The following is a 24,842-nucleotide window of genomic DNA, read 5'->3' on the forward strand; positions in this document are numbered from 1 at the left end:
AAAAAACCGCAAGCCGATCACCGTCCCGTTTCCACTGACGTCAGTCACATACAACGGGGGATCATTATTCTACACGAGAAAGGGCGACTTGCCACACCACGATATTTTTACCTGGTCGAAAGACGACGTTAATTAATTCTTACAAACGAAACGTTTTTAATCCTTTCGGCGGCACTTGATACGCGCGCGCGCTCGAGACGACGGCGATAATGCGCATTTCTTTTCGTGCACGTACAATAATAGTATATACATATTATTATAATAATGATATTAACATAATAATAATCGTAGTATGAGCAATAATGATAATAATGATAATAATAATAATAATAATTATAATAATATTATAATAATCGTTATAAAATGGTAACGCTGAAGTAGATAACGGGCATGCCTCTCGGCGGCACGTGAAAGTACCGCCGGCGGTAACCCTACCACCCACCTCACACGTACACACCGACAACGCCGTTCGTTCCGTTAATCAGTTACATTACAATATGTTTCATTATGTGTACCAACGACGTCGACGACAACAACGAAAATATGAAAAAGAAACGATAACCAAGTGTTGTATAATAATACTACGCCCGCCGCCGGAGTGGTGCGACGACGACTTACCGCTGAGACGGTCGAGACCGAGGCAGAGGCTGCGGCCGAGGCGGCAGCGCCGCCGGCTACCATCGTCTTGGGCGTAGTCTGCAGATGCGGCGGAAGCCAAACTGTGGCCGACAACGCCAAGTTGGGCACGCGCGCCTTGTGTAGTGGTAGGTGTTTGGAGGATTGGACGATCGGCGGCGGCAGTGGCGGCGGCAGCAACGTGGACGGCAGCGACGACAGCGCGGGGTCCGCGGGTTGCAGCGAAGACGCCGGCGGCGGTTGTTGGGCCGACGCCGTGGCCGTCTGTTGCTGCTGCTGTTGCGCGGACGCCGAAGCGCCGGCGGCCAGTGGCTGGGACGCGGCCGCCGCGGCGGCGGCTAGGTGTTCGACTACCGGCGGTAGCGACACCGGACTGTCGGTTTGATGCATCCAAGTGATGTAGCTGACGCTCATCGTCGCGAGTTCCGGTGGCCGGATGGTGTTCGCGTCCGGCGAGAGCTTGCGGCGAGACTAGGGGGGCACGACGACTGGCGAAAAATTGGGGTACGTTGCCCGGTCCCCGGACTTACGACGATGTCGTCGGTGCAGCGGCAGCAACGGACATCGCGTCGTTATGTGGATGACGTGCTTCTGGTAGGGTTCACCGCCGAGCCGGAAGAAAATATCGTCGTTTGGACGATCGGATCGCTGGCGATCACGCGTAAATGCCACCGCCGACGACAACTGTCAAAAGACCACCAGACGAACGGACGGACAAACACGACGTGCGATCGGCACTAAGTCTGCGAGGCCTCCGGAACGACCCCGAGCGCGCCACTTCCACCGTCTCGGACAAACGACAAGAAACTGGTCCCACCGCTGCCGTCGTGTGCACTCGTCGATCGGTCTGTCTGTTGGTTGGTCGATTCGCCACCGCCGCTGCAGTTTTGTTGTTGGCGCAACCGAACAGCAGAGTGCGCTGTCGCCGTTACACACGCACCGCACCGTCAAGCGCGTACAACCGCCGCGACCGAGAAGACTACGTTGCCAATTTGTTGTTTTTTTGCCGTCCGTCTCTCTCTATCATTCGCTATCTCGTCATCTCTCTCTGTATGTGTGTGTTTTATACATTATTATTATTATTATTATTACATTAGGAGAGGTAGTACATTATTATAATATTATAGTTGCTGTTCGGTGTGCGCGTTTTGTTCGCCGCTGCAAGAAAGAAATCTCGGGAAGGGGTAGAGGCAGCGGGGGGCTCTTCTGTGGGTTGAAAAATATTTGTCGGGAACGTGTCGAATCGTTGTGGGCCGCCGAAAAGATTAATAACAATAAAATGGGGAAAAAAAAAAATAGGAACGTCGTCGCACCGTCGAGATAAATATTGTTTTTTTTTTTCGGTTCGGCGGCCGCTTGTCACACTTTTGCACAACGACACCGCGTTCGCCGCCGCGGTTTCGCGTCAGGTGAAACTACTCTCGGGCGCGGGTCCCACACGCGCGCCCGATCGCCGTCATTATTCGGGCGCGCGCCGCCGATGTGGGAATAGAAAATCTGACGACGAAACGTCAAAAACAAATAGAAATCCGGACGCGCGTTACGGACGATGACTACGGTAATAATATTGTTATTCGCCGCCAGCCTTTGATTTCCAATTTTCCATTTCGCGCCGTCGACGAGAGATTTTTACACGGTCCATTTCGTCTCGGTGTTATTCTTGTTATTTTTTCTTTGCGTTTCGTTTCCCAAGTCGTCGGCCCTACGGAAAAACTCGTTTGAACGTTTTCGAACGTGCGATGACGTACGCTGTGGTCGGACGATAGCACACACAAATCGTCGATCGAAATTAATAACGAGTCGCCGCCGGTAGATAATCGCCGACACAAAGTCCAACTGTCGCGGAATCCTGACGACGACAACACGAGCATTATATTATGCGATATTATGACGTTAAGTCCTGTGTAAAGATGTGCGTGTGTAAGGTCCCCGCTTGACAGACTAAGTATTTCAAACAATTTTATGTATTCTTGAATACTATGTGTTTTTTTTTCTTTAAATTTTACCGAATGGTAGCAAGTGGCGACAAAAACACGCTTTGAATGCAACCGCATATTCGATAACTTATTTACATCACTCGTCGCGTCCAATCGGAGTTGCAAATTAAAATATCGCACCTGTGTCTCGGCTATTGTTTTCCGTACGTCATAATGACGATAACGATACACGGACGACATGTAAAGTATATTTTTTAATCATCTTCGACTGAAAAAGCCTAAGCTCTTCAAATACATAATACGAACACTTTATATCGATTAATAATTTTCAATTCGTCGTGGAATCGTATCGAATGTTGTCGTCGTCACCGTCAACGCCGTCGCTCGTCAAAAACTTTAAAAGGTCAATCAATTTTCATTCCAATAATAAAACTGGTTTTAAATCGCATCACCCTCATGTTCAAACTAAATTAATATTAATTATTTATTATTCATGTGATTCAGTGTATGTAGTATGATTGACGACAATTAGTCCAGAAATTTTCGATTACAAAATGTAGACACTGTGTTTAAGAACCGTAATAAAAAATACATACATTGATAGAAATAGTAATAAAAATATCAAATCATTTAAATAAAAAAATTCACATTTATTAATTTTTTGAAATATATATCAACCCCAATGTAAAAAATAAATAAAATAAAACGAATACGTCAGTAACAATCAAAATTAATCATCATATTTTTTAATTAATAATCATATCATGTTTTATGACACTATACTATTTTAACTTAAAAATATGATTAATGTTTTAATGCCATTTAGTTATTACCTTTAATAACATATTTAATTATTTAAGTTAATATTAAATTTAAGCAATGTACTAGTCGAATTCGTGGAAATATGAAACTATTTAACAAATTTTTTTTTTGTTATCTAATAACTTTGAATGTATAATGTATGAAAACTTCAATAAACGATGATAATACCAAGTACCAACAATTAAACAGTAAACACGTCTAATGGATTCTTAATAAATTATAACGACAGAGTTGAACTTTGTAGGTTAAAAAAAAAAACGATGACTTGTAATTTCGAGAGAAAAATGCTATACATTTAATTATAATTGGTCTGGTTCAATTCTCAGAGTGGATGAAGCTAATTGGAAAAATACATGAAGGTACGTTAAAACTTATAAGTAATGTTGTTTTATAGAGACAGAGAAAAGAGATCTAAACAATATATTGTATTATATACATGTACTACTTCAATAGTTCTATACATGTACATTATACAATTGGTCATTTATAGTTCACAATTATATTTCTTTATTTAAATAATTGTTTGTTGAGTTAGTACTAATTAGGTCAGATGAAACTTGAATAAAATAAAATGAAAAATTATCTAACAATTATATTGTAAAACTGAAAATTCAAATTTAATTTTTATCCATTTGTTTTTTAAAACTATTTATGCCTTTTATTAATTTATATATTGTGTAATGATTATATGCGGATGTAGTCGATATATAAAAGACATTAGAAAAATAGTAACGATTACATTAAATAATCATTGGACTATTTTAAAAGACGGCATAATACGCGAAAGGATTATGTATAAGAGTTATGCATTTTTAAAATTAGCTCAATAAAAGGTTTGCATGCAAATCAAATCAATTGCATTAGTCAGTTAGCAGCAGCTGTCTAAATAGTTACAGGCATGCAACAATACGATTTCAAATCCGGCAACGACCATAAATCATAACGTACACGATTATTATAATATTACAATATAGTTAAACACGCGTAACTTAAAATATTATTGTTTTCTCGTAGGTACTGAAAAGTTTTGTTAAATAATAACACTGATGATCAAATTAAATATAATACCGCTCATCATCCTAATAATATTATTCAACTCATTACGAATCCTATATTTCATGTATATGTACAAATAAAACATCCTTAGACCGGTAAAAAATAATAACGTTAAAAATAAAAGCTCACTTCATTAGAACGTATTCGTTGTTATCGATATTTATACCATTATAATACACCGACGTTATTGATTTTTAAATTGTAATCAATATACCTATTTGCTATTGTTTTTATTAATAATTTTTTTTATATTCTGGCATTTGCCAATTATAATCGTACGTTTGATTAACTTTGTAATATCGCGAGCAATAAAAATACCTACCTAGTTGTATAATATGTTTCTACATGGGTTTTAATTATTTTTCCGTTAATTTTTGTAACAACGACGTCACACATTTCTAACAGGATTCACACTAAACAGCATCCTATAATAGAAGTTTTAACACCACACAATGACACTATTAAATCCTGCGATTATTATTTTATTTCCTGTCATTTTTCCGGCTCATCCAAATAAACGAACAAACAATGCATAGCACAACACAACATACTTCCGGTCGTCGATTTTTACGCGCAAGTGCTAACGGCCAATGTACACTATATAAATGTGGCTATGTAGTTCATTTTATTGGAAGTATTGTGTCATCCGATTTCCAATTTTCAATAATCAAAACTGCTAGTTATTTAGGGTTAATTTAAAAAAAGAAAATGTATTTAAAACATTAGGCGATCCGACTATCCGTATACACTTTTGAATGCGTTTTTATAAAGAAAATTAAAAAAAAAAGTATTCACAAAACTCGGGAAATCTATAAAAAATTGATTTGTCCATTTATAATAATATAAAAGAATTTTTAATTCGATAGAATTTCTATTGCACAATATTAATTCAAGGATATCAAAACAACGGGTTTTATTTCTATACACACGTAGGTTGGTGTACAATTTTTCGTTTCTTCTTTGATGTTTTTACGACGGAGTCGTCTAGTTTTTATTACTTACGATTGTAGTTAATTATGACGATACACGCGTTTCAACACAACAAATAAACAAACCATCTAACCTACCCATCGAATTTAAAAAATCACAATTGTTTTAAGAAACAATCCACTAACGATATCCTATTGTAATGAACCTATGTGATTTTTACGTTCTTACTAATAATGCACCACGTAATATGCGTGTATTTGCACAGACATACGTGCGCGATGGAAAATAAAATCGTGTAAAAACGTTTATCGTAATCGTTTATCAATTATCAACAATACCGAATGACCTTCAAAGTTACATTACGATCAAAATGATAATTATTAAAATTAATAAACCACCAAACGTTCGAATAACAATCTGTAAAGCTAATAATTATAATATCGCTTCCTGAAGAAAATGTCGGTTTGCTACGTTAACATCGAAAACGGTTGCAATGTATATTCTGCCATTATATTGCTGACTTTTTATAGTAACAAAATTATTGAAAAAAAAAGTAATAAGTGACGGTAGTTTTGGCACTAAAAATAATTTATAGCAGCAGGTTAACCAATTGGTTTCCGTGGAAATGTCATAGAGTAGACATTATTTCAAAGTTTCTGTTGTTTAGGATAATTCTTGTGTATATGATATATTATATACAAAAATCAGTTTTTAATCGAACTACAGATTATCACATATCAGTTTAATATGTGTTATTCAACAAACAACAAAAAAAAAAAAAAAGAAGAAAAATGTGTTAAATGTATATATTATATTGTGTTGTGCAACGTAGATGATGGATGAGATTATCAAACAGCAAAATGTTCAGAATTTTTATAGTTTCGATGAACGAATTGTGTCGTATAATTTAAGTTTATATTGTGTGCATAATCTGTTGACATTTTCAACAGGTGTCAAAATTTTGTTTTTTATTTTAGTAGACTACCAATTCATATTGTACATTACAACGTAGATTATTTTGTTAGGTTTTTGATACTAATGCTTGATAACTATCTTTTGTGTTCTATCCTAAATGATCGAAAACCGTATTTATATAAAGGCGCAGACGTGAGCTCGTAAAAGCCCCCGCAGCAGTTAGATTTACGACAGAAATAAAGGAGACTTCAGAGAATTTTGGGTGAGATTTAGTATGCTAATACTGCACAGATATGATAAATCATTTATTAAAAATACACTAAATGAAATAATAGCTATTACAATTTATTAATTATTAAACTAATTTATCAATAAATCGATGTGAGTGCTGATGATGAGTATTAAACATACAAAGTGTTAGTAAAAAAGAAAATGTTAATATCGAACAAGAACAATAATAGTAGAATATTATTTAGTTTGTATTACAATAACACAATATTTAACATCGCTGACCTGGTCTCATTTCTAAAATTGATCGACAATGATATAATTGATAATTGTTAATATGTGCGCTGTATACATTAGTAAACAAACTTCAATATTCAGTCCAAAAGTTAAGTCGAATGAATGAAAATACTCATAACACCGGACAATTTCGGTACTAAACAATAACTTTTTAAGAGATAAATCAGAAACTAGGTCATGAAAAGATTATTGAACATTATTGTACTTATAATTGTAGAGAAGGTCGGTCGGTAAGTGGTCAACGTAATAATAATTATAACATTCATTGCCTTTTATTAAATCGATTTATGCAATAAATTTTTCTAAATTAACAAATAAAAACACTACATTGTTTAATTGATTATGTCATTATTTTATAATAAAACACAATACACAATAATAAATGTCGAAAAGTGAAATAATTTTTTTCGTCGTTTTTTTTAATATTAAATTACCCTTAAATTAGGAAAGTAAATCATGAAGAAATAATGCAATTATAACACCTATATTAAATTTTTTCAAACAAATAAATCGAGAAACCTTGAAACGTCGTTTTTAAAAATTTATTTACCACGTGTCTTATGATTTACAACTGGGCATTGAACTCTTATCAATATTTACGTAGGTATTAAAAGGTCTATCGAATATCGATAAATGATAATAATATTACATTCACTAAAAGAAAAATTATGTGATAAATGTATTCCATAGTTTCAAAAATGAACCTTAATACAAAAAAGTCATCAACAAAAAAAAATACCTATGCAAAAATAATTATAATTTTAATAAACAAAAAATATCAATTGTTGAACTATCAGTTGACAACTACTGTAAAAACTGACGTATAATGGTCAATGAACCGAAAACATAGCGTAGTTATTTTTAAATAAGTAATTACGTAAATGACACATCAGACACGCATATAATATTATTAAAGTGTTTTATATTATTATGATTTGACATTTTGTTCAGATACCAAAGATGTAAAAAAACATTTTTAGCCGAATGAATTAACAATATTATAATTTGTGTCATAAAAACATTAAATCAATACTACAGGACCGACGAGCATTTACTCATTTATTTTGTACCTACAGCTGTTAGTCACTATAATTATTGAAAAACCGAGAAACAATCGCTCATCGACAACGGCGAGAGGGATAGTAATAATAATACAAGCGGTTTAAAAAAAAATATATATCGCAAATAAAACTTTTATGTACATCAATGATTAACAAAAGTACAATATATTATTATTATTATAATTATTATTCATTTTAAAGTATGGTGGAGTAGTGTGTTATCTATATATTGCAAAGGATCAGTTAAAATTAGAACATGTCCGAAACAAATTTTTGTCTTACGCTTAATTCGTTTTCAAGATATATAATCAATCATCATTCATCACGACTACTGCCTTATCCTTAATTCATTCAAAATATTATTTATATAATATATTTTATCCCGGTGCCACAATGCAAATTTTAACTTTATTTCTTCTTTTAATGCTAAAATCTACCACCTATTTGTTATACCTACTTATTCTACCATCTATTGTCACCTAAATAACCGTTCCGCAATATATATTAATCTTTGATTTTCGACTTTCTTATATACGTATGTAACCTTAGTTCATATTTTAAGCTTATCTCTTACATTTATTTATCTAAATTAAGAGTTTTAATTCGTAGTTTACACCATATAAAAATTGACAGCCTTTTTAAACTACAAAAAAATAAAATATTTTTATTGTTATTATGATGGTAATATTTTATAATAAAGAATCGCGACTGACTGGCAGCGATGATGAAAGAAATCTGACCGCTGATTAATCTTTATTGCACAACCTATAATAATAATATATGAAATCTTAAACTATTATCAGTGCATGGCAATTATTATTACTGCTATTATCGTCGATAACGGTGCGCGGGGGGTCGGTAGGTTTTTACCGTGCGCCAGACGATCAGCAGCGTGCGGGGCACGAAGCATATGTATTTTAGTCAAATGCCGCGACGACTTGCCAACGTTAAAAATCGTTTTCCTGGTGTAAAAATAAATACGCTGAACAACCAAGCTGCGACGAGGCAGAGCTCATAGTCAACGGCACATGCCAGCGGTTCGGAGAGGACACGACGCCACGCGAGAGAGGGTTGAGCGGATGTGTGGGTAGCGGGTAGATCTAGATCCTGCGACGATCAACACGTTTATAATAATAATGATAATATAATATCGTTTCGACATGACACGACCGACGTACGCGCGTCGTTTTTATTTCGGGAACGTAATATTAAATATATATTACATGACGAGCAGCGTTGAGACGGTTTTAAATCAACAGATCGGCTTGCTAGTAAATAAAATGCCTAAAAAACCAAATATTTATGGATTAAAAATCGTTTTAATTTCGGTTCACTGTTCACGGCTAAGTCATCTACCGAGTCGTGTGACCTTTATAGTATTTTGATTGGCCATTGTAATCGTGACAATATTCACTAGCCACAATCTAACAGAAAATTTCCGAAGTTAAGTCGAGCTTAACTTTTAAACATGATACAAAAAATGATAAACGACGCCGTAGCTGTAAACCACGGATAATAAAATAATAAATACGACATAAATACTTAGCACAGAAGGGATTTGCTGATAAACTTTTATGAATATAGCTTCTTATTGTTGTCATTGTTTTACACATGACCTCAAAAGACCTGTATTGTCAGCACAATATTATATACATATGGATAAGTCATGCACTGCATTAAAGTGCAATCGAAGATTTGCCGATTTGATGTTACCGAAGTGGTTACATACAATTAAAAACTAAGGTTATATTAAATAGAAGAGATTAAAAAATAAATTAATTCAATATTTCAGTTTGACGGATTAATAAAAATCTTTATCATAACTACGGCTACATATACCTAAGCACCTATAATACACTTTTTAATTAGTAGTTTAACGCGTATATTAGAAATACAGATAAACACGTACACACAAATGACAAAAACTATCTACTCAAAAAAAAATAAAAAAAAAAATACCGCAACCCCATCAACCTAAATACGTAGTCTCTCGTTATATACATTATTTTATCATCAATATGCTTTTTAACTTTTAATTAATAAACGTACAACTATTACAACAATTCAATAATCACACGGTAACGTAACGGGGCACACCGGAATAAGTGAATCGAACGCGACCTAACCCAACCACGCACTAAGTGTGTTTAAAATCTCCAAAGGTTCACGCGGACTTAACCAGCGTTGGAATCAATTTCGTGACCGAACCGTCTTGTACGTCACGCGTCACCAAGCCGTCTATTTTTCGTACACAACAATAGTCGTTTAGGATATCACGACGTTTTCGTCGCGTTGTGGTTTTTTTTTTTTTTTGGAAAATCTCTAGGCGCCCACCGCCCGCAGAAGTGCGTGGCGCAATGACAAATGTGGAGCGGCGTTCGACCCGCGCACGGGCGGCATCTCGCCGTGGCGATTTTTCGCTGGCAGGGCGCATACACCGCCCACTCGCCTCCCCGTTGACCACGACAGGTCGAACACCGCGCCCCCGCGACTTGTTAGAGCGCGCGCGCGCGTGCGCCCCCCCTTGTTCATTTCCGCAGCCAGAAACGACGTCTTTGTCCGCGAACGGTGGTGGCGGCGGCGGCGTTCAATCGATATAGCACGCGCGCCCGCATTTACGTCATACCTCTAAACACAATATTGTAATAATAATATCAAACCGACAGGGTTTTCGACGTCTTCCATTCACACCCATTCGCCATACTTTTGAAAACCGTAAAACGTCAACCCGACGTGCCCGAGTACTTCATACACGGTATATATACTTCATACTCGTAATAATAATATTATCGCTCGGTCGTCTACACCGCAAACAACGCCATTCGGAAAACTTTGCCGCGGCACACCCAAGCGTCGGCATACACGGAGCACCGCACCGGTGTGGAGGGAGTGTCTCGTCTTTGCGCCGGTCATAATGTCATAATCATCTTGATGATAATATTATAATCGACGCCGGTAAAGTGTTTGCGCCCGTAATTCTACTACGACGCATACACTCGTACACGCGCACCAAACATATAGTCGATAGTGTAGTACCCACGCACTTAATACCCACGTAATATCTAGTTACTTTTTACCGTATCGTAGCGATACGCGATCGCCAGATCTAATCGTACCTGATCATTTCGTAGGTCGCACGACAAATTCAGGTTTTTTTCGTTGTCGTCGTACATCATAGATATAGATTTACAATAAATTTGATCGGAAAGTTTTCTATATAACACTATTAGTGTATATTATTATTATACGTCTTTTATTCATTCCGAATGAAGTTGAAATTTGAAGCCTGTGGGGTGGTAAGGTTACACATTTTATCATGTATACTATTTTTTAACCTAACACATAGAGACCCGTAATTTACGTATTTACATTTTGGTGTATGGTCGCACACCTTTAAAGAACAATGAGCTTTCAACATAGTGGTTGAAGTAACTTCAACTCTTCTCACAATTAACCAATCTAGTTTGCTGTATATATCTGTGTTGTACATAAACATAATATTATTTTTTCGTGATATACGAGGTCATTCATGAACGGATTGATTGAAATACAATATAACAAACAACGAAACATTACTTGCTAAAAAATAATATGACATTCCACAAATTTCAAAATTCTAAGGGATTTGAAAGAGTAACTGCGAATCATAGTAATGATTGAAATCGTACGACGGTTAAAACTTAAGCGAACCACAAACCAGGCAACCTTCCTATTAAATATTAATACGTAATCGAATTAATGCGTCGAACACAATTGACACCTTTTTCACCATTCTCCTGACTTAATTTACAACTAAAAATTATATAATATTTATTTCGGGTCCTGAAAATAATTTGAACAATAACCAAACGCTTATTTCGGTTAAACACGTGCGTGATGTTTTTTTATTTTACTTGACCAGGGGCGGATTTGGTGCATGAATAATACCAAGAATTTATAATTTTGTTTTTTACAATAAAATATATTTCTGGCCAAGTATTATAGCGTTATGCGACGTAGGTATGATGACGATACTCATATAATATAACAATTGGTCTTCATTGAAATACATCACAATTCAAAACAGGCATCGCGTGTGCATTTTTTTTTTTAATTTGAATTCAAACAAATTATGTCAAATGATACAATTTTAATTGAGACTAATGATTAAAAACATTAACGACAGTATATGCTTATTTAGCACTATTAATGTGTAATTAAAAACGTGAAGCGAATTACATTATTTTGTAACAATGTTCAAGGGCGCTATTGAATTGCCTACGCAAAACGCCTTCTAATATGATATATTTATGTCAGCTAGGACCTTCGAAATGTGTGTGTGGTCAATAATAAAATGGAATCAATATCATCATAATAAAAAAAAATACATTAAGTTAAAATATACTTTTAAAATTACAATTTTACTGAACTATATATTTTTTACGATAAATATAGTTTAAATCAGAGAATACATAAAAATATAAGTAATATTTCTATAGAACAGTTATAATAAAAAGAATTTAAATACATACGATCATGTTATTTTTCATAAAAATCGATAAGGATAAGTAATATTGTGTGATTACAAATAATTTACTTTGAATTATTTTTTGACGTAATTTTGATCGATTAGACGAAATAATTATGTATAATAATTATGTAAATAATTTTGACAAATAGTTATTAGTTGTAAAATTAAAAATACTGAAAAAAACATCAACAAATTTCATGACACTTTCGTTTCCCGACTGTATTTGTAAACTTTGACACACTACGTGTGATTAAATAAGTGATTTCAAATTAACTTAAAACAAGGAAAATACATAATATAATATTATACACACGAATATAAAAATTTATTAGAATGAAGCACATATACACATACGTATAAGCTGTTTTATTTTTATGGAAAAACTAATATTTACGTTTTAGGAATGTTACAAAAAAGTTACAATAAACATAACTGGACGTAAATCCCACTTTAAACGACATCGTGATATTTATTTGAAATCGTTTACCCTGACAATCCCAAATGGTTTGCCATGGAATTAATAGTACTCAACCTTGCGTATTATGTAAATATAAAAATAATAAATATAATAAAATCCATAACATCATAACACAATTTTAAATTTATAACGCTGTTGATTTTCAAGTTTTAAAAGAGCTTTTGTGTGTTTTTAGTTTAATACATCTATAGCAAAATTGGTTTTAGTTAGTTTATAGTGAATAAAATTAATTAAAAGTGTCCGACAGGCAAATGATATTGAGTGGAAAACGAACAACAAACTCAGATAAAAGTCACTGTCTATATAGTGTGGGCGGTTTCGTGTTTTTATTAGATTAAGCTCATGAATTTCAAAAAAAATAAAAAAATAAATAAAACAATAAATACAGATTAAATACGTTTATGGAAAAAAAATATTAAACATAATTCGTTTGTGGGCAAACATAATACATATTTTGTAGTTTTTATACAACAAAATGTGGGAAATATTATCAATTTCATTAAAACCAATATTGTTAGTTTTAACAAAGTTTATAAACGGTATTAAAATGGAAAAAAAATTCGTTAAATGGAAGTAAATTTAGAAGTGGGTTTATATAGTATTATCATGTGTTTAAAGCAATGCATCATCATCCAACAAAAACCTGTCGCACATACGCATACAAATGATAACCACGTTAAACAACAACAACAACAACAACAACAACTGGATGGGCTGCATAATATCGCCGTCGATGCCAAAAATTATTGACAAATAATTGTCGTTATTATTATTATTATTATTATTATGTGCAATCATTTGGGTAAATAAAAAATAACAATAAAACATTAAACGCTGTACACATAATGCATCGCAAAACTATTTTGAGAACAGATCAAAAGATTTTCGACGGTTGCCGAGTAATATAAAGTTTTGATGGTTTTATAAAATCAAACTATACTGTAAAATGATTAAGAAGACGTGATACCTACATGTTATCTGGTATAATTTATAAAGATATAACACGGCAAATTTGCGTTTAGCACTATCTATTTTATATTGTTAGTTTTGATACTAATATTATAGTAAATGTACAAATATTATCAAAGTTCTCACGTTAGTATTTTGTTATGTTATAATTAATTTTCAAGCGAATTATGTAGATTTTTATGTCATAATATTGTACATAATTTTTAAATTAAAACTTGCAATAAAATTAATGCCGGAAAAAAACCGATTAGAGGACACAAATAATATTCTTAAATTAATTTACTGTAATATTAAAACTAACTACATAAAATGAATTCAGCTTAACACAAATTTGTGTACTGTGTTCGTCTTACTAACACGCAACAATCAAATTTATGTTTAGCAGTTCCAACCTGGTGTAATACGTTCAATTCAAAAATAGAGAGAATTTATCAACTATCTGTGCTTTATCGTGGGTTTTTACAATATTTCAGGTATGAGTATGACGTATATCACAATAATAATATTATAATATTATATTAATATTCTCATAATTTGCTTGAAAAAAAAATAAATCGTAAAAAAACCACGAAAAAAATACTTACAAGTTACATTCTTATTTTAAAGTTTGATAATAATATTTATCTACTTAATGAAGCTTATTATACAAAATTGGTACTGCTGAACACAATTCTTCCATACTGTACATGGTTGTAAGACAAAGATAACACAAAAGGGCACTGCATCTAGTGAAGGTTAGGTATAGTAACTAAAATATTATTAATTTTAAGATATAACGTATTTCAATATCATGAGTATAATATTATATTTCTGTCAATTTGTCGAGGCGTTTGCGAACGTTTCGCATTGCCGATGGATATCACTACGTTTTTATCCATTTATCGTCGTCGACTCCTAAACGTAATAATATTATACGTTTTCGAATGATAAATATTGAATTGAGAGTACGATAAAATATAATAATATCATCGTTATCACGATGCCATACGAAAAAAAAACAATACTGCGTCTTCGGTCGATTGGTTTATATGTATAAATATCATAAATGATTTTATTAATATTGGTATTGTGTTTCCCAGAGGCGGCATGATACACAACCGTGTTATTGAAGACGATGACATTAAAGTCATTAAACTGTTTTCTGTCCACCGTCGACGATCGTAATTTATCTTTAAGGACGCTCTACCCGCATGTGTTTGTCTTTGTCTTAATAACGCGTACCATGACAATTTTTTTGTTCAAAATATCTGTTTTCAATTGTCATTATAGTGATCTACTGTAAAACTTTAAGGTAAGAATATTATCCAGGACGTCACGAAGGTTTTTCTTTGATATTTTTATTATCAAATAATTTATGAGTGTCTTAAAATTTCATAAAAATATACAATTATAAAATTGAAATATTAAAAAATAAAGCCAACGAAGGGTGCTCTCTAAATAATAATATTACCTTTAATTTTCTTTTAAAGTAGATCAATTTAATCTAATATTACAAATAACAGAATTAAATGGACTAATCTAATCATAAAAATGTGTTGTGACGTTTGTAACACGGAAACAACACGTTATGCGGGTATAACGTCCTGCTCTTAACGTAAATCTCCATGACAATAATATAACATTAATATTTAATATGATATTATTATGTTATGTCCGGCCGAACACAACTATTTTCCGCGACGTTCACGACACGCAACAATACCAAGCGACCGATTTCGTGACAAGTCGATTCGTCGGAACCCTTATACCGGCCGTACAATATACTCAATGTCACTCCGGAGCCAGTCAATTTTCCCATATCAGAATTCAAAAGGTCAAACGCATTACGTTGCACGAATATCGTTAATGTATTATTGTAATCGTGTAGTGTGTATAATGTGCAAGTTCTTGCGTCCATGCAATGTCAGGGGAGGGGTAGAGGGTATATATAGATTAAATCGACCTGAGGTTGGGTCGTGGCGTCTATGAAATGGGTAGTGGTCGTATAAACCGATTAAAATAACGCTGGTACGGTGACATTCTGAAACAAGAACACTTTGTCGTCCGTGCTATAAGTAGATCGGGTAGTTCTTAGTTGGTGCGCGGCATCAGCGGCAGAGGCAAACGAAGAGAACGCGCCCAATATGCACAAAATACACATTACACAACTCACAAGAGAATGAATGATATAATAAAAGTTATCAAGTATTTGCACAGCGAAGCGAGTAGATGTCTAATGCGTACATGTTGTGTCGTTCTGTAAAATAAACCATCGTCAGCCATATTCGTGTTTCTACCCTCAGTAGAAAACAACAAAGGTTTTATGGTTTTTTTCGTTTCGGAGTAAGTATTAAGTATTTAGTTTTGTTTGTTTTTGTTCGTTATACACGTCGTGGGTTAAGAAATGCATTAAAACATGACGAAGATTTTTACAAGAATTCGACCGAATTACTACGATGATGAACAATATGAGCGACCCATGTTCGGCAGATACAGAGAGAAAAGAAACTCCCAGAACACACCCGGTATGCATACACGCGATTATAAGCAACATGGGGCGCCTGGCAGTCGGGCCGAGCTTCACAATGCCGTGTGCGCACACAACAACGTGCTCGGAAGCAGAGTTGTGGCGGTGTTATCGACGAGGGTGGACGAGGACTAGTGTAAGGGATTGTATTATGGGTGGGTCGGCGTAGGAGGGTATACGAAATCGTGTCTGCACCGACAATATGTTCACCCTTCGATGACGACAGGCTAGTCGAGGTATGTTTGCCGTTTATAAATATACATCACGAATAATACAAGCTGGGAAAAAAAATGTTTAAACAATATTTTGATATACAAAACAAAAATTACATAGATATGTGATGGCAACGGTACTAACTAAATAATATTCAATTGATTCATCTCTGTATATCGCATATAATAATACAATAAATAAATAGATAGGGCACAATTTTATAAATGGAAAAAAGTGATACTTTGAGTCTGGATTGACGGCCAATTGAGGTGAATTATCAATCTAACCCCTGTAATAACCCACATCGGCATCTCAAAATCCGATTGATCATAAAATATAGGTGACGTCCTATCAATTTTTTTATTACATTACAATGTGCGTGCGCGCGTGTCGTTAAATATTAAAAACGAAAACGGCATCGGCAATAAACCGAGCACAGCGTGAGTGCGAAGGATGACATCGTTTTGTCACGTAAAAACACAAAACGGGAGACAATAAAAAACGGAAATAAATTCATCATTCAGAACACGACTGAAACCCTCCGACGACAACGACCAATGTACATCGCACATAACCTACTTACGGCATTATAATATAGACGTGTGATGTGTACTCTGCGCCCATTGCGGCGATTAAATATTGTTGTTTTTACTCGTGCAATAATAATAACAACAATAATGTGTGCGTACATACACGGTATTATAATATATAGAAATATTTTTTTTAAGGCGGAGTAGAGGTAGGCACGTATTGAAAATTATACGGGCGCGCCGCACGTACGAGTTATTTTTATTGCGCGCGTATTATACAAGCCTATTAAAGTATACCGACTGCCAATATCGATTTTTTAGGACAACCATCGTGTAGGTACACCGTTGTTAAACGATCCACAATGGCGGCAATATCATACCAAAGGGTTTTATTTTCTTTATATATATATATATATAAATGAGACAATGACCTACTCCAAAAAAAGGAGCAAGAGAGAGGCAATGACGGACAATTGAGCGTCGGTGGGAAAATATAACGCGTACGCGGTGTGCACGAAATAAGAGTTTAGCTCGTTACACTCGCTCGGTCTGTTTTGTTTACCGCTGACAAACAAAATATGTACACACGCTAATCGTTATTACCGTTGTCTATAAAAAATATAATATTAACATTTATAATAAATATATTTTTAAATAATAATAATAATTATTTACTGGGACTGTGACGAAAATGGAACGACAAGCGACGGCATTCGTGGTGTAGTATGTGTGTGTATCGATTAGAAAGTTTCATCGACGTCCTCCTCCCGTATTACTCACTCCACCCATGTCCCACGACACAGACTCGGTGGCGCACAACATAAAAATAAATAACCCGGCGAGGGTTGTTCGTTAGCTTTTAGTTTACGCGTTTGCCGTTAATATTTATTAAAATATTGTTAAGGATGAGGAGGCGGTAGGGATGAAAAACGCAACTGTCTTATTTTATAGTCTAAACTTGGATCGGCTTTTTCAAAAAGAGAACCACGGTGAGCAGTTGAGTGATAAAAATTCTACTGAACAAATAGAAACTATTGCCAAAAGTTTAACACTCGGCTAGTGTTAGAAGAACTTTACCAACAGAGGGTTGTGGGGGTGAGGTCTGATCACTAAACGGCTTCTTTTTGATGACGTCATCCTGAGCGGAGTCGGCCACATTGGAATTTTAATAAATAATATTGTACGAGTCCCTTTTTCTTTCCCCATCGTAAATCATTGCTCGAAGAAACCATACGCCGATTTTTAGACGTAAAAATAAAAATAAAAATAAAATTGGATAATAATTACTGTAACTGTAACTGTTGTTGTTATTGTTGTTGTTGATGTTATTATTGTCGTTAATAATTTTATGGATTCTTTGAAATCGAACGGCGGGAGTAAAAAAAATAAACAAATTTATAATGTGTTATATATATAGCCCATAATGTACGTACCCGCGAAGTGAATAAAAAGTAAAAGGAAGTTCGATAAATGCAGTGTGATGAAAGAACACCCAGGAATAAATAATAATTCAAGGACCCTTCATACTCTTTCTTCACCTCCTAACTGTGTGGTAGTTAGGTAACAAATAAACTATCAAAACGGTTTTGTAAAGTTTTAATCAAGCCGGCAGTCTCCTTTATACTGAATGATACGGTGCTGTGTGTGCAGTAATTGGTTAATATTTTTAAACGTTTGCTTTCCTGGATACTTCATAGGTTTCACGTGCTAACATTTGTCAACTTTGATTAAAAAACTATTATGAATTATACATACGGGATTATTCGAATAATATATGAATAATTGCGGGAAATTATCCTACCTATCGATGCAAATTCACGGCTTTATCCGATAAGCTAGACATTTATGTACGAATTAGGTTTAATCCTTTAGTCGGTATATTTTTAATTTCTTAAATTCTTCTATACACTAGTTAAAATGCATACATTTTCTGTTTGATTAAATTAGAATTTAAATTGTTTTCCCAAATTTAATTCCACGAGGAAACATGGCTTGTTAAATAACATTTAAACTAAATAATAAAACGCGCACGTGTGATTTACTTTTTATAATCGCTCAGCAAAATAAATATGCACTTTGCACATTATATTGACACGTTATTTTCGATAACATAAATTGACCCTGAAAAGTGAGTGTTATATTAAGAAATTAGTTTTTTTTTATTTAGTAGTTTTATGTGTCGAAAATTACGATTATCAATATTAGTAATATCCCAACATTTCAATTAATTCTGTCGTACACATAGTACTTAAATATAAAGTAAATTTACAAGTAGTGTCGGTAATTCCTAAGCATGGCATTCAATTAGCTGTAATTTACAACCAATTAACTGATAATTATATGTGGCTTAAATTATAAAACGTAACATTAAAAACAAAAACCATACAGTTGAAAAAATATCGCCAGACGTCACGTGTTTCAGACATATTTTAATCTTATTCAGTATAATGGAAGTTACAATTTATTATAATATATGTACTTATGTGACTATGTATTAAATTTAAATGCTTTTTAAACGCTAAGTTAAAACTATTAATTTGTTTCAAATAATCAATATGTTTTATAAATGGTAAATCTGGTGAAAAAAGATTTTACGAGGTCAAAACTTACAACAGATTACCTATATAATTGTATATACTTGAATCTATTTAAGAGTATAAATATGATTTTATATTTTACATTATTCAACGAATCTAAAGGGGAAATAAAAATAATATACTGCTTCGAATTGTTACCATCGCGATAACCAGACACAACATACAATTTTTATTTTTATTCATTTTTCAACCATAAGTATAAGGTAAAAAATAAGAATATTCAAATGTAAAAAAAAAAATTATTATTGCACATTCCAACAATGCCGAGTTACAACCATTTACCATATAATATACTTGTACACGGACACGGTGTAACAGAAAAAAGTAAAATAATACTTGAATGAAATAAAAATAAATTAAAAGGTCCGCGAGATAAAATATAGTGTGCGAAGTTTATGAGAAATAAAAGGGAAATAATGTTTTTTTAAAAATTTTTATTCATCAAACAAATGTGTCGTAACACCATGCGCGTTAATAAAAATTACACGGTTGTTATTCTTTTCTGAACTAATTGCAGTATCGCACGTTATTATATTAATGTTTTTGTCCAGATGGAAAACGACAAAAATGTAAAGGCCATGCGAGACGACATTGCCACAGTAACGACTATAATAATATTATCCTTTCGTTTAACAATTATATTTTATCGTATTTTACGACGTTCAAGGAGAATACAAATATAATATCAAAGATACTATTTACGAAGAAAAAAATATTACCATAGGTACGTCAAACAGACGAGACGACCATACGCGAAATATTATAATGCGTGATGTAATAATATTATAATAATATACTCACATAAACGAAACCAGTAAAGTCATTAATAGTTCCCACCACCCGAAAACCGGTCGTACACCGTCTGCATTGTCACAACGTATAAAGAGTGTTTTAGAGAAAAATCAACGTATTCGTCCAGATTATAGGACCACGCAAATTCCACCGACTATACAGATTCAAACATGTGGTATTATCGTTATTATGACTCCCGTTGTCGATATTGTCAAGTAAAAAAATTTAGGTAAACAGCAAATACGCATCGAAAACTTCTCTGGCAGACCAGCGCTCATTCAACAAGGTGCACTTAAGTCAGTTTAAATATTATTAAAATCGTTATGATCATTTTATTTCATATGTTTAATGATGCGTAGTTACCACGACGATGACCTTGCCGGACAACGGCGACAACTGACAATACTTTGAAAGAATAAAAATAATAATAATAACACAACAATAATCTTATAATATAATATTAATATTATTACTATGTTATGTAGTGCATACGTGCAACGAGTGCATTGCAACATTGCACTCGCTTACTATTATTATTGCAACTCTCCTCACGTGTATTCGCGTGCGATGACTCAATATACCGCCGTCAACTTTTGTGACTAAGGGATAAATGTAATTTAAATAGAGCGTGTGTGTTTCAGATGAGCAATAAATAAAAATACAGTTGGTCCTTTGTGCGCGAATGCAAAAATGACAATGACTGCGTTGCGCGGACAAAAAAGCGAATGAATGGTTTTAATCGAAACGCGACTGCGCGCGTCCAACGTTTTTGCAGTTGTCCATCAGGCACAAACCCGTAATGGCATTAAAAACCTTTTAAATGAAATAACAAAATTTGGCCAAAATGATATATCATATTAAAATTTATTATGCAATGTGTAGCGGAGAACATATTTAAAATAAAATATATTAATATTGTCGTCGTCATCGTGGCAGAGAATAAAAAACATCGTCGCCGTCGATGCACGGTGGTCAGCAACGTATGATACGAGTGTGTAATATTATAACATTATTATAGTAGTGTCGACGTGTGCCAAAAATAAAATTTACGCCCCTTTCCGATTGCCAAACGTTATTGTGGTATCCCAGTTTTACCTATAATCGGAGCGCGGCGCGTACAACACACCAGAACGGCTTACGAGACAACGACGACGCACGTCACCGCGACAATTACGGACGTTACTAAAATCTCGGTAGCGCGCGCACGCACACGCAGGTGCGTCGACAATCGTCGTGATTTCTAGAAATAGTTTTAAAGAACATTTTTGGAGAAAAAACCTACTGCGAGTATGCAGCGATGCAATCTGTGCATTGTATGCCAGGTGATCGTCTGTTCCATCGGTTTTTAGGTCTTGAAAATCGTCCACCGATGACAATAAAAAAAAAAAAAAAATAATTATTATCGTCAAGAGAAAAATATAGTATTATAACATTTAGGTGTACTACTAGGTTCGATACATCGGTTGGCAACGCCAAGAGGAATGTACGCACGCACGCACACAATATGCGTGTGGTTTAAGTAATAAGTATGTTATTATTACAATTTTACATAATCAATATGGGCACGGGCTAGTGTACAAACTACATAAACACACACACACACACATACACACTAACACATACTTCTGTAGCTCAAACGCGCTGGCGCTCGCCACAAAACAACACACGAGTCATGTGTACAAATAAAAATCAATCCCAACTTTTTCTTCGATGCCAGAATTCATCGGATTAAGATAAATAATAATATTAATATATTCGTTGCTATAGCGGTTAACACGTGTTATGTTCAGCCCGTCATAACATTTGGGACGGCCAATGCATGAAGAGCTGCAGATTTTACACATTTTTCGTCATTCGCCGCCGCTACGGTGGATAAAACTGACGACCGAAAAACGTTACGACAACAAAAACAGCGATATAGTGATATATAGTCACGTTTACGCGTAATCTCGCCGCCCAATGCCAACGTTCACAGTAATATGTTTACTGTTTACTGTAAAAACACATTGATATTTTTCGAAATATTATCGGTTATCGCCTAGATTCCCGTTTATAAAGGTCAACAAATATAACCGCTAGGAGGCGATTAGTACGCGGTACGTTTTGCGGCCACACATCATATACACAACATACGTTGTTGACTTAACTGCGCTCGGTTTTTGTTTTTATTATTCGAGCTTTCCGACGAATAGAACAACTTATCTCGAGAGGGATTTCAAAGCGCACCACAAGTCCGTCCCGTGTTATCGCAATAAGCGGATTATTCTCTACGTATTATTGCATTATTATCTACTACTTATACATTAGTGTACGGTAGATAAAAAAAGGTAAAAATAAGATACACACAGCACTACGGTATTATTAATCCGTTATCTGGACGCCGTTGCCACTCAATGCGGTAAAATTAAATTAATATGAACAGCACCTAGAGACTAAGAACTAGACACCCGCCCTCGTGTCATCTTCCGCCACATCACCCGTCATCGCTGCGGGTCGATCCGAGTTCAGGACAGAGCTCCTCTAACCACAGTGACGGGACGACGGTGGGCTTAACGAACCGTAATAAATCGTATTATACTTGTAATCGAAACGTGCGGTTGCGCAACATCAACAAAAGTGGCGTAAGTACGTTTAGTTTTCGCGCGTGCCATTCGCTACCACCGCCGCCACCGCGCGATCGACTGTACGAACCACCCCCAGAACCAACAATCGTGTCGCGTTTCTGATACCGGAGAAACACGCGAGCTGTCGTCGACACGGGGGAAAATGACGCACGAAACTTTTGTTTTAGCGAATTTATAAAAAATAAATATCTCGACGCACGTATAAAAAACAACAGGGTCGAAAAACCAATTAGTTTTTGCAACGCCATTATTATTTTTTTACTGTCGCTTACCGGTGTCGTTCGTTGTTGCTGTTGTTGTTGCTGCTGTCTCGGCCTGGCGGCGCCGGCTGTCGACGAGGCGCGTTGTTTCTGCTGTTGCCTGGGCGACGAAGACTGTCTACCGGCGGCAGACGATTTGGTCGCGGCCGCCTGCTGCTTGTTTTTCGCGGTCTTGGCCGCCGGCGCGCTGGTAGTGGCGGCGGCCGCGGCTGTCGCGTCCGAACTCGTGTCGGCCGACGACTTGCGTCGGAACGCCTTCAGCCAGCCCAACCGCTTGGAATGCGTTTCCGCGGCCCTGGAACCCACCTTGGTGGCGGCCGACTTGTCTTTCTTACCGTCGCCACCGCCGCCGCTGCCGACGGTCCGCTGCTGCTGGTGTGGCTGCTTGTGGCCACCGTCGTCGGCGGTCGACGACGACTTTTCGGCCGCGCCGTCGTTCTTGGGCGTCAGCAGCTGGTGCTTGGCCTCGTGCTCACGCTCCAGCTTCTTCAGCTGCGACTCGACCATCGTCAGCTCGTTGAGGTTGCTCTCGATCATCGGCAGACCGGCCGGCAGCCGATCGCTGTCCGTGTCGCTGCTGCCGCTGGACGACGACAGCGGCGGTTTCGGCGACCGCTTGGCCGACGCCGCGCCACCAATCACGGACGGCTGGTCGTCGATCTGCACGTGCTGCACCCTGAACCGGCTCTTCTTGACCGGCACCGCGGTCGCGGTAGTACCGGCCGCGGCCATCGCCGCCGCGGTGGCCGTCTGCAACTTGGACGCCGAGTCGCCGGCTTTCAGTCTTGTTCGGGCCGACCTTGCAACGTTTCAGCTTGTCCGGCGCGAACTTGGCCCATGCCGTGGACTTCCAGACGTCGTCCCACGTGCGCATCGTCAACTTGAATCTCGATTCCATGATGGATTTTTTACTGCGCAACGGATCAGGGCGTGCCATCCTGGTGGTCACGCACATACCGTGATCGGGGTTATGGGTGGCCGCGTAAACCACCCGTACGTTGCTGTTGTCGCGGTTATCACTGCTGCCGCCAATGCCGCCGCCGTTGTCGTCGGTCGTACGACGATTGGGCGTTTCGCCGGCACGTCCGGTTGTGGTCGCGGCGGCTGCCATCTTGTTCTCGGATTGTGCGTTGAGCTAAAGATTGTAGTCGTCGGATGGTGCTGTGGTGATTGCTTGTTGCTGCGTTACCTTTCACGATCGTCGCCCTAACCGAAACACACGGTCAATTAACACATCGTGGAGCCTTGATGCACCGCACTTAAGTCAATATTCATGACGATATATTTTATAATATGGCGCGTATGACAACACGTTATAATCGTTGGAACAGGGTCCGACGAGCGGCGCTGCCGCCGCCGCCGTGCTGCCGACATGACAACGACGACAAAGTTGGCTCGCCAACAAAACGACCGGTATAGTAGGTACGCATAATAAAATCAACATGGTTTCTACAATACGTAACTGAATGAAGTACAACAAG

The 24,842-nt window shown here is 36.1% G+C and overlaps 1 protein-coding gene across 7 annotated transcripts in view; it reads right to left on the reverse strand.

Moving 5' to 3' along the window:
* Positions 1-24,842, reverse strand: part of LOC112597131 (serine/threonine-protein kinase MARK2-like) — an 83,807-nt gene that overhangs the window by 20,524 nt on the left and 38,441 nt on the right. For 4 of the 7 annotated variants that reach the window (XM_025343061.1, XM_025343064.1, XM_025343063.1 and 1 more), the window contains exon 1: positions 23,374-24,138. The exons of 2 other annotated variants lie outside the window; for them this stretch is intronic. In XM_025343061.1, the coding sequence (XP_025198846.1) occupies positions 23,374-24,093 (720 nt within the window). In that variant the 5' untranslated portion in view covers positions 24,094-24,138. Of the gene's footprint in view, positions 1-618; positions 1,456-23,373; positions 24,139-24,842 lie in introns of those variants that run through there. One more of the 7 variants, XM_025343066.1, reaches the window with a different exon arrangement.

Source organism: Melanaphis sacchari, unplaced genomic scaffold (genome assembly GCF_002803265.2).
Source record: "Melanaphis sacchari strain LSU unplaced genomic scaffold, SCAv2.0 Contig37_pilon_pilon, whole genome shotgun sequence".
NCBI classification, from domain to species: Eukaryota; Metazoa; Arthropoda; class Insecta; order Hemiptera; family Aphididae; genus Melanaphis; species Melanaphis sacchari.